At 39.2% G+C, this 12115-nt stretch overlaps 1 protein-coding gene across 2 annotated transcripts in view; it reads right to left on the minus strand.

The window, feature by feature from the left end:
• Positions 1–12115, minus strand: part of CREB1 (cAMP responsive element binding protein 1) — a 40486-nt gene that overhangs the window by 9719 nt on the left and 18652 nt on the right. Inside the window, exons 3-7 of one of the 2 annotated variants that reach the window (XM_087706739.1) lie at positions 10687–10833; positions 9200–9300; positions 4009–4151; positions 2364–2414; positions 622–804 (exon numbers count right to left, since the gene is read on the minus strand). In XM_087706739.1, coding sequence (XP_087562865.1) covers positions 622–804; positions 2364–2414; positions 4009–4151; positions 9200–9300; positions 10687–10833 — 625 coding nt within the window. The remainder of the gene's footprint in view (positions 1–621; positions 805–2363; positions 2415–4008; positions 4152–9199; positions 9301–10686; positions 10834–12115) is intronic. The other variant, XM_087706731.1, reaches the window with a different exon arrangement.

The raw sequence follows: 12115 nt of genomic DNA on the forward strand, positions 1-12115 counted from the left end.
TTGCTCCAAAAACTGTTGCTACTAATAAAGCTGAATAGAATTTGGGGAAAATCTGAAACAAAACTTTAAAGAAAAGATTAGAGAGACCATTTGCTAAGAGTTTAGAGGGACGCAATGTGAAAATAGCCCAAATGAAATATTGGGCTAGTTTCACATAAACCCATTTCTAATTTAAACCCCATGATGCAAGATGTCAAGATAAATTGCTGGTAGAAATTATCTATCCCATTCCTGCACTGTCTACTTAAAAGGGACAGAAAATTGTAAGGAACGAGGTATTAAGGCATGCAGAGCGTGGCCTCTGGAATTCTTTCTAACCTCTTTACCAGGGATTCAAAAACCTCTGAATTTATTTCCTTACGTTTGTGTTGTGATTGTATTTCTGTTCTCCCTTAAGTTTACATATTTGTATCAGAAAAAAACAAAGTATGGTTATAGCTCTTGCTTGTTTCAGCTCTATTCCTTATCTCCCAGCAGATTTCATGTGAAGAACAGGAAGAAAAGCCTCTCCTATTCGAGTAACTAGCACTTTAACAATTTCACAAATAAAAGAATGAACGACTCAATAAATAAGTAAAGCATCAACCTTGAGTAGATCGTTTAAGAATGACCTTATCCTACCTTGTACCACTACTTGGTTGCTGGGTACCAGAATCTGTTGTCCGTCAGTAGTCTGCGCATACTGTAAAATGGTGGTACCAGGCTGGGTTGCAGCAGCATTGGTCATAGTTAGAGTCTGCAGGCCTTGGACTCCATCCGTGCCATTGTTTGCCAACTGGATTGCCCCTCCCTGGGTGATAGCAACTGGAAACAGGCAGAAGCAGGTAAGCAATTCAGATATTAAGAACATTGTGAATAATCTGAAAATAGCAATAGCAACAAGACTTATATACCGCTTCATAGGGCTTTCAGCCCTCTCTAAGCGGTTTTACAGAGTCAGCATATCGCCCCCAACAACAATCCGGGTCCTCATTTCACCCACCTCGGAAGGTTGGAAGGCTGAGTCAACCCTGAGCTGGTGAGATTTGAACAGCCGAACTGCAGAACTGCAGTCAGCTGAAATAGCCTGCAGTGCTGCATTTAACCACTGTGCCCACCTCGGCTCGAAAATAAGGTTGTTTAAAACAATTAATTTTGTGATGTTTCCTGTGATTACATTATGACTCTGAATATATTTTATTCATTACAACGATTAATACAGATGTGATCTTGATGCAGCAATTTTGGTAAGTGATAGATAAATCACCACACGAGGCAATGCTGAAAACCATTTTGTCAATGGTATGTTTTTCTTAAACCTGTTATGGCAGGACAGTTGAAGCATTCCCCATCCCCTGAAATGATTAAAAGAATGTACTCATGTACTTCTGAAGAGATATTGAATTTTGTTCACCATGTAGGAAAGTGTAATTTGTTATATGCATTTTGCAAGATGTGATTTTTTTTTTTAAAGATTACAATTTATTTTGTAATTCAATCAATCTATCAATCCAGATGCTACAATTTAATAACAATGTGCATTTATTGTGTGACTCCTCGGTTTTTTGGTAATGAAAAGTATATGTAATTTGGTGGTAATTTTTTGCTGATGATTAATGAATATAGTAAAAATTAGCAATTTGTTTCTGATAACCGAACTCTATATTCATTCCAATGGTCTGATAGTTAAGGCACCAGGCTAGAGAGTGGGAGATTTCGGTGAGTTCAGTTCCTATCTTAGCTATGAAAGCCACTAGTGCAGTGTTTCTCAACCTTGGCAACTTGAAGATGTCCGGACTTCAACTCCCAGAATTCCCCAGCCAGCATTTGCTGGCTGGGGAATTCTGGGAGTTGAAGTCCGGACATCTTCAAGTTGCCAAGGTTGAGAAACACTGCACTAGGGTGACTTTGGCTCAGTTACTCTCTCAGCCCAACCGCTCTTGCAGGATTGTTGTTGTGAGAAAAACAGAAGAGGGAAGATGTGTTGATTATTTTTGTCATCTTGAGTTATTTGTACAAAAAACAAAGATAGGATGCTAATCAATAAAATAAATAAACAATGATGTCCCCTCTATCTTATATATTTTGTTCTTCTTACATCTTTTTATCAGTTTCATCCTTCATCAGTCGCTCTGCTCTGCTGCCTCTGTGTTAGTTTCCTCTTGCTCTTCACATACAATTACTGTTCTTAATTTTTTCTGTACTTATTTCCGTATCCACTTTTACGAAGCTCCTCAGTCTGCTACACCTCACTCATACTGCATCAAGAATACCATTCACACATGGTCCCTCATCCAATGCTGCCAGCATCAATTCCTCAGCTCTACCACACACACACACACACACACACACACACACACACAGCACATTCATGCAGACAATACCTGCATGCACAGCATTGCCATATTGATGGTGGATATCAGCAACACCAGTCCCTAAAAGAAAATCAGGACCACACTGGGGACCAGAGCAAATAATAATCATAAACTCTATGTCCTTCATCCACCCTCCCAGCCTTGATCACTGACGATGTAAAGGTGATTTCACATGGCAATGCTTCTGTCATGAGATAGACTAGAACACAAATCGTGCTTTCATGCAGTAACTATTGTGAGCAAAGAATTATGTATTGTAATAATTCTCCATATGAATGAAATGCAACATTTTACTGCCTGGGAATTTGTCACTTCAACTGATGGTGTAAATTGGTCCTTAAAGCCAAGGTTGTATGTGGATAGGTGAAGATTATTCTGTCCTTTACAGTAAAGTGGGCAGTGAAATACCTGTTGGGAAAGTAATGGGACTGAACTATATCCATAGCATTAAGAAGGGCGCTAGAAGGCACAAGCACGTTAATTTTCCAACTTATCTTTAATCAAAAACAAAATACCTGTATGTAACTAAGTTTCATTCGCCCTGCTCCTTTGTTGATGTGCCACATTTGTATGCTAACGGTTCGTTTAATGACAAATGTTTTGCTTTGCCAGCAATCACTGGGTATATCGTTAAGTAACAGCATGACTGCACAAACATTTTTCTTAGGTTCTCATAATCCCTTGGTATCTTGTCATGTATTGTTATCAGATGGGACACAATTTCAAAGTCCAAAAGTGACAAATATGGAGCTCCCAACATTTTTTCAGAGGGGAAATTATAATTTGGATACTAGGTGCATTTTTGATGTTTAATTAAGACTTTATGGACCAGTGTTTCTCAACCTTGGCAACTTGGAAGTCCTGTGGACTTCAACTCCCAGAATCCCCCAGCCAGCATAGCTGGCTGGGGAATTCTGGGAGTTGAAGTCCACAGGACTTCAAGTTGTCAAGGTTGAGAAACACTGTTATAGACTTTCTTTATTGAACATTTATAGGCCGCCCTTTTCCCTGAGGGGACTCAGGGCGGCTTACAACAATGGGGGAAGGGAGTGCAAGACAAGACATAAAAGAAAAACGTGAGTAAAAAAATTAACCATAAAACACAACATTCACTCAACATTCGGGCGGGGTGAGAGTAAATCCTATCCCCAGGCCTGACGGGATAGCCAGATCTTGAGGGCTGTGCGGAAGGCCTGGACTGTGGTGAGGGTACGGATCTCCACGGGGAGGTTGTTCCATAGCGTCGGAGCTGCAACTGAGAAGGCTCTCCTCCGCGTAGTCGCCAGTCGGCACTGACTGGCGGATGGAATTCGGAGGAGGCCTACCCTGTGCGATCTGATGGGACGCAGGGAGGTAATTGGCAGGAGGCGGTCTCTCAGATAGCCAGATCCACTACCATGGAGCGCTTTATAGGTGGTAAGTAGGACCTTGAAGTGCACCTGACGATCAACAGGTAGCCAGCGCAGCTCACGGAGGATCGGTGTTATGTGGGCGAACCGTGGTGCGCCCATGATCACTCGCGCGGCCGCGTTCTGGACTAGCTGAAGTCGCCGGATGCTCTTCAAGGGCAGCCCCATGTAGAGCACATTGCAGTATTCCAGCCTAGAGAAACTTTTAGTTTCCTGCTATTGTATAAGAAACAGAGATCACCTACTGTATTGCCCACTGCTTGTTTGATAAATTGGAGTTGGCACGGTGACAGTAGTAATAGCCGGTGCTGTTGCTTCCTCTTCAGATTTTTCTTCTTCAATCCTTGGCACCCCTGGGGCGTCTGAGGACAAATCATTCAATATTTTCCTAAAAAGAAATAATGTTGGAGAAATATTAACCAATCCAGTAACTACCAGCTTTATAGTCATCTTACAATACATATAAGAGAAGACTTGTAAAGAAACCTGAGAGCTGAGGTGGCGCAGTGGTTAAATGCAGCACTGCAGGCCACTTCAGCTGACTGTTATCTGCAGTTCGGCGGTTCAAATCTCACCGGCTCAGGGTTGACTCAGCCTTCCGTCCTTCCGAGGTGGGTGAAATGAGGACCCGGATTGTTGGGGGCAATATGCTGACTCTGTAAACCGCTTAGAGAGGGCTGAAAGCCCTATGAAGCGGTATATAAGTCTAACTGCTATTGCTATTATGAATCCAACCTTTCTTGGAAGTTTAGCATGAAAGCAATCGTACTTCTGCTCTTGCAAGAATTCAGACATATGCTGCCTCTGAATCAAATATAATAATCTATAATATACCTGTCCTCTTATCCATGAGTTGTTAATAGCACTGAAATTTAAAAACATATTACGCACTATGATAAAGTAAAAGAGTCTTTCTTTTGTCCTCCAAATCAACTACTCAGAGAAATTACTGAATTCTGTATTACTGTCTATTACTGGGGCAGACTAACCAGAATACTGCATTATATCTTAAAATGAATCATACTATAGATTTGTTAGATTCTACTAGATCAGGGGTGTCAAACTCAATTTCATCGAGGGCCAAATCAGGATTGTGTTTGACCTTGGAGGGCTGGGGTGGGCATAGTCAGCATGACATCACTCATGTTGGGAGGCACCTGTGGTGGGCCCACTATAAGAAAGCATTTGATTCAGTTCCCCATAGCTGGATCAAGAAATGCCTGAAAATCTTTGGCATCAGCAGCGACATACAAAAATTCATGGAAACTTCAATGAACCTCTGGAAAACGAAGCTTATAGCTAATGAAGAAGTACTGGGTGAAGTTGAAATTAAACAAGGCATTTTCCAGGGCGATTCCCTTTCACCCCTACTTTTTATACTCTCAATGCTACCACTGACAATCATTTTGAAGAAGATGAACTGTGGATAGGAACTTGCAAAGAAAGGACTGAAAATTTCACACTTGGTGTACATGGATGATTTGAAGCTGTTTGGTAAAACAAAAGCTGAACTGAATTTATTAATTGATTTATTAATTTAATAGCTGTCAATAAGAAAGACAAAAAGTCTAGAAAGTGGATGTGGCAGTGATCTGGAGACAGTGAAATAGAGGAGAAGAAAATGGAAAAGATAACAAAATACAAAGACCTGCAAATAAAAATAGAATGTTTGTAGCAAAAGAAAAAGTAATAGGCCCTTGGGGTGCAATCCCAAAACAACTGGAGCACCACTTGAATACCATCTATATTGACAAATTCACCATCAGTCAATTGCAAAAAGCTTTACTCAAAAAAATATTCCAACCTGGGGAGGCGGTTCTCACGTCACGGCGATACGACGTGCGATCTTGCAGCTCCAAGATTGCAGTCGATATCTCTGCTGCTGGACGGTCCTTTTGGACCCAAACCGTTCCATAGAGACGGTGACAGAGAAGGGGACATCCTGCTGATCCCAGGGACATCGCAAAGTCCCTGGTTGATCCAGGAGAAGACTTTTTTTTCTGGTGGCTACAAGGCAGCCATCAAAGCTGAAGTTGGGGAAAGCTCTGGTACGGAAGAAAGAGCAGGAGAGAAAGTGTGTCGATATGGTGAGAGGACTTTTCATCATTATTATTTGAGAGAACACCGTAAAATATTAAAAGTTAAATTAAAATTGAAGACTGAAGAGGCTAAGCAAAGAGATTAAGCCAGAGTCAAGTTGAGTTTTTTTCCCTTCCTTTTTATTGTTGGAATTTGGCTGGATTTCTGCAAACGTCTATTACTTTTTAAACTGGACTTATTTTTTTTCCTTTTCTTTCTTAAATATTTGCATAATAATTTTTACTGTTTAAGACTTCTTTCCCCCTACTTTCCCCTTAGTATGAATATACTATCCAGAATTTTATATTTGTTCCAGACAATTCCAATTAGATTAGGGAAAGATTATTTTGACGATTTAAATAAAATAGTGTTGAAGTATATTTGGCAGGGAAAGAAAGCGAGAATAAAATTAGAATTGTTACAAAATGCTAGAACAAGAGGAGGATTTGGTCTACCTAACTGGGAGTTATATTATCAGACAACAAATTTGATATGGGTTAAGGAATGGATAACATTAAGAAATTCTAGATTATTGACTGTAGAAGGGCATGATTTGCTGTTGGGATGGCACACTTTCTTATGGTATAAGGGAAGAAAAACACAGGGGTATTTTAGAAGACATTACATACACGAGGCTTTGCTATTAAATTGGGGGAAGATTAAAAGGCAGCATTATCTAAAAATTCCAGTCTAGTTATCAACTATTGAAGCATTTTCATATCCAATAACATACAAAAAGGAACAAAACAGTTAGATATGGTGAAATATTGAATGCAAAGGGTGAACTTAAATCTATGCAAGAACTGGAACAGCAAAGTATAAAGATGAACTGGTTTTCATATGCGCAAATACATTCTAGATATGATAAAGATCTTAAAATGGAAGGAAACAGACTGAGTCTAAGCTGGAAAGGCTAGCACAGAGGGCTAGTCAATTTGATAGACACAGTCCTATGGGATACTGGCTGGAATACCCATGTCTGGATGATGTCTCCACCTACTGGGAGAATGACTGAGTTAAATAAAATTTTGATAGGTACTGATGAAAAGGTGATTAAAAAAACTGTAGAGGTTAAGTTTAGAAGAAGAACAAGTTAAAGAATCCATGATTGCTTGGGGGAAAATCTTTGGATGTGGGATTGACTTAGAGAATTGGCAGAAATTGTGGTCTCAAAATTATAAAATGACAATGTCAACAGCATATAAAGAAAATTTGTATAAGATGTTCTACAGGTGGCACCTATCCCCGCCGAGAATAGCAAGAATGTTCAAGAATAAATCGGAAAAGTGTTGGAAATGTCATCAGATACTGGGTTCATATTACCATATGTGGTGGACATGCATAAAAGCTAAAAGATATTGGACTAAAATCCGCACTTGGTTGGAAAAAATGATACAAAAACATATAGACTTTAAATCAGAGATCTTTTTATTGGGAATCATACCGGAAACATACAATAGAGAATTGAAATATTTGATAGTAAATGTGTTAACAGTAGCTAGAATTGTATTTGCTAAAAATTGGAAAAATGAGAAAATACCAATGGAGGAGGAAGTTATTCACAAAATAATGGAATGTGCTGAAATGAGTAAATTGACATTTGAAATTAGAGAACAGGAAGATAAACAATTTTATAAGATATGGGATCTATTTTATCAGTGGTTAGATTAAAAAAAACATGGAAATGAAAAATGTTAGAGGATGTTATAAATACAAGAAAAATAGAATGATACAAAATATAACATAAAGATATATTATTGGATAAATTTAAGATGATGTAATGACTTGTTATAATATAAATGAATCCAATACCTAGAATATCTTGTTTAAAATGAAGGAATAATAGTGATAGTCAAATGAATGAGGTACGATAATAATGTATACAAATATATTTGATTTGATAATATGATATTTTATATAAATTGTAAGTGATGACTATGGAAAAGATGCACAAAAACCTTGTAACCAATTGACACACTGTATGTAATTGAAGATGGCTTTATGTTTTATGTTTTGTCTATGTTTGTCTAACAATAAAAACTTTCTTTAAAAAAAGTATTCCAACCTGCGACAATACCTTGAGCACTCACCATAAACATCAACATCTGCCTATCCCACTCCTTGGAAAGAACAGAATAGCTGGATAAAAATGGCAAATCCAGTCTGAACATCTGGCTGATTGTGCAATGAACCATAATTATATATATATTGCCAAGTCATAAGATTTCATGATTAGAGAAATACTTACTGAACTGGTAATAAGTACTAAGAATATGACTTTAAGTAAGCAGGTTAGGAAGTAAAAATTGAAGGGAATAAACTATAAAAACTATGATACCAAAGTTAAAAGGACTATGGAGCTACAAGATTTCCAGTGAAAGTGGTTAAAATACGAGAGTGGTAAAGACAAAGACAAGTAAGATTAATCAGAGCTGCAAGCAAGTAATTAAGAGAGTTAAGAAGTTGAGAGCCGAGGTGGCGCAGTGGTTAGGGTGCAGTACTGCAGGCCACTTCAGCTGACTGTTATCTGCAGTTCAGCGGTTCTAATCTCACCGGCTCAGGGTTGACTCAGCCTTCCATCCTTCCGAGGTGGGTAAAATGAGGACCCAGACTGTGGGGGCGATATGCTGACTCTGTAAACTGCTTAGAGAGGGCTGAAAGCCCTATGAAGCAGTATATAAGTCTAACTGCTATTGCTATTTTATGTTGTCTAAAGAATAGAATTTGGAGACAGAATAGCATTTTCCAGCTATTGATACAAATTTGCTAGTGAGGTGGTGGTGGGGAAACTGGCACTTGCTGGCAGAACACAAGCTTAGAGTGAATCCTAAGCTTCCTCAGATCTAACTCTTACTTCCTGTTACTTGTGAAAGTTTAAATGTTCCAGGAATTCAATGGAGAATCAACACACTTGGGCTCCCTTCTTCCATTCCACTCGTTTCACAGCAATTAAAATATTTGACTGAATTTTATTACAATGAGATGAAAAGCAACCCATCTGATGTTAGTATGCCTGCATTCTAAAAAAGCATAAGGAAAATCTGATGTAAACTGAGAAAGGGCATATAGTATCTCTTCTGGGTATTCATCAGTTAAAATAAACAATATTTCTTACACAACTGGCTTCAGTAATCTGATTCTTTGGTAATCACTGGTTCTCAATAAAAACAATTGTGGAACTTTCATTTACAAACAGTGTGCTCGAAATAATACAGCAAATAACGGTTAACACTTGCTGCCCAGTCATGATACATACTCCAGATTTCCCTGCTACTATATTCTAATAGGATGGAACAACTAGCAAATTTTTCATGTGTTGACCGACTGAATGCAGGCATTACAATATTACATTCATACCTGTAGGAAGGCCGCCTAGAAAGAATTTCCCTTCGTTTCTGGGTGTCAGTGGCACTGTCCACAGATTCCTGTGAATCTTCACTTTCTGCAATAGTGGAGATCTAGATATAAGAGCATAGTAATTTTATGATTTTAAACATTATTAACAAGGTACTATTTGAAAATCATAAAATCATCTTTATTATATGAATGTTGGCAGGATTAGGAAAACAGAGATTGCGTAGTAAGCAGGATATCATTATTTATTTAAATTAATGAAAGTCTAAGAAAAATTAAGGAACACAAAAAGTAAAATGGAAAAACAGTGATCTTTATTTAAATAAAGAAATAAACATCTTTTTGAGTATGTATCAGTTAAAACAAAGCACAGTATATCTAACTGCTTGAAAATGGGAGCTTTTCACTCCGTTTCCAATCCTCCCAGGATCGTTCAAACACCTTTCGCCCAGATGAATACTGGAAACTTCTGGGGTGCCTGGTCTCATGCGAGTTCAGGCACCCATCTGGCCTTTGCAGAGAATGGGTGCCTGACATCCCACGGGAAAAGTGGTTGCAAGCTAATGAGGGACTTGGAGCAACGTGAGTTTGCTGCCCCAAAGCCTCACTTTGTGCAAACACTTTTACGCACGGAGCCTGGAAGTCTTTGAAGGAGACTCAATGAGGCAGGGCACGCTCATCCTGCTCTCGCCACTCACCGGGAGCAGGCGAAGAATCAGAGACACTGGAGAGGAGCGAGATTTTCACAAGGTAAGCGACCCGACATGGCAGGGTGGGATGGGGGTGGAGAAGCAATTGTGGGAAGCATGAGGTATTTCAGTGGATCAGGGGAGGCCTTGGGAGGTCTGAAGCAGGTGGCCTGTTCCATCACTATCCCCCCACCCCCATTGACTCCCCCACCCTGAAATACCTCATGTGCACGTAACGAGCCTCGCATTTGATTAGGAGGGAATGATTGCGTTGAAAGAACGAGATTCACTCCCATGAATCCTTGGGTTACAAATGGAACGGGCAGGTTCTATTACATTCGTAACCCAAGGACTACCTTCTTTTAATGGACTTCATATTCTATCATTACTATTTTCAACCTGTTATTTCCCCCAGTGAACGTTTTGGGTATAAAATGAAGATGTGACACAACCTTGTTCTTAGTTTATTAAACACGAATCAGAGAGAAAACTTTATTGAGATAAACTTTGACAGAGGGAAACCATTTTAGCGATGAAGCTTCCAAGTCGCATCTGAGCACCTTCTGAAGTAGCTTTTTACCCTCAGTGTGTACAGTATATATTCTTATACTAGGGAAATCACAGTTCAAATTTAAGAATTTAAGAACAGTAATTAAACATAAGCGGTAGGGATTATCTGTGGAATAATAACAGAGGAGCACCAGAAGGCATTGTTTAGAACTCACATTCATAAAATTAAATGGGTGCCTCAGAGGTAGATGCCACCAAATGTAGCTCAATGTGCAGCAATTTAAAATTTACCTGAACTGTCTGGACTTGTGGAGACTGAATAACTGATGGCTGTGCAGCTTGAATGACGCCATGGACTTGAACTGTCTGTCCGTTAGGCAATTGCACTAAAGTCACAGTGGGAGCGGACGATGTTGCGTGAGCTGCAGGCATGGATACCTAAGGAAAGAGAGGGACACATTATTTTAAAAACATTTAATGTCAGCGTAAGGATAGGAGACCCCCCCCCAGTTGGCAGACTATTTGCAATTCCTAAATGGCTCTTGTGTGGCTTGCCACAGATCTCATCAGCTGTCTTGCACCAACCCTTGCTTCTACCAACAATATATGGCTAAGTTCAAAATTCACCAGCAAAACAGAGGCCGGGGTGGGGGGCACTGTGTGCATCAATCCGAAAGTCGTTTCTTGGCTGCAGAGGCCTTTCTTGAAGGCCTGATGGTAAAATGGAGGTTGGGGGGCGCTGCATGAGCAGCGTTAAAACGCCACAGAAGTGGGCTGGCAGCGGCTCCTGCTGGGCAGGGCTGTTGGAGCCGTTACCGTGAAGTGAGAGAGTGGAAGACATCCCCTGAAAATAAGACCCAATGTCTCTTTTGGAGGGGAAAAAAGGACCGGGTCTTATTTTTGGAGAAATATGGTAGCAATGGTTATTGGAATCAGATTATTTCTCTAACAGAAGGTATAGTAATTCTAGCAGCTGTATATAATACTCTCTGCATTTTCCCACTCTAAATTTTCCTTCTGTCCCTTGCTAGTCCAATCCGTTACCCCTTACATCATTTATATTAGCAAATTTATATAGGTAAATATTGTTCTGGTTGATACATCTATTAAGAGAACAATTATTTTTGGTCTACTCACAGTATACTATAAGGCTGTTTGACTTACTGCAATTAATGGGATTTTAAAAGCCCTTATTTGTTTCAAATAAAATACAGTATTACAATTCTAAATATTTTTTTTAAAAAGGTGTTGTTGTTTTTTTGCTTTTTACTCTGAATGTGAGGTTTGCCACAAAATTTAATTGGACAATCATTTGACCACAAAATTAATAGCTACTAAGGCTACTTCTTGAATCTACAGCGTGGGCAACTACATGGCAACTAGCAGATTTCTTATTGTACCTGACTTTTTAAATGCAGGTATCCTGTAAAGCAAATTGTCAGCCTCCATGCTTACTTTTATTTCCAAAACTACCTCTTGGCATCAAATAAAACCCATAAAATGGTGGCAGCTTTAATCTGAAATATGCCTACGTAGCTGGAAAAGGAAAAAGAAACCTATGTAGGGACTACCTAGATTGGCAGATTGTATTTTGGTACATTCATGTTTCACACAGATGCATAGAACATTACAAGTTAAAACATTCTCAGATTTATGCAGCCATATTGGACATTTTAGCTTAAAATATCCTTAAGTCTTTTCCCAAAACAACCAAATAGGG

Source organism: Thamnophis sirtalis, unplaced genomic scaffold (assembly GCF_051295495.1).
Source record: "Thamnophis sirtalis isolate CommonGarterSnake01/CBP01778 unplaced genomic scaffold, rThaSir2_p1.2 scaffold_1, whole genome shotgun sequence".
Lineage (NCBI taxonomy): Eukaryota > Metazoa > Chordata > Lepidosauria > Squamata > Natricidae > Thamnophis > Thamnophis sirtalis.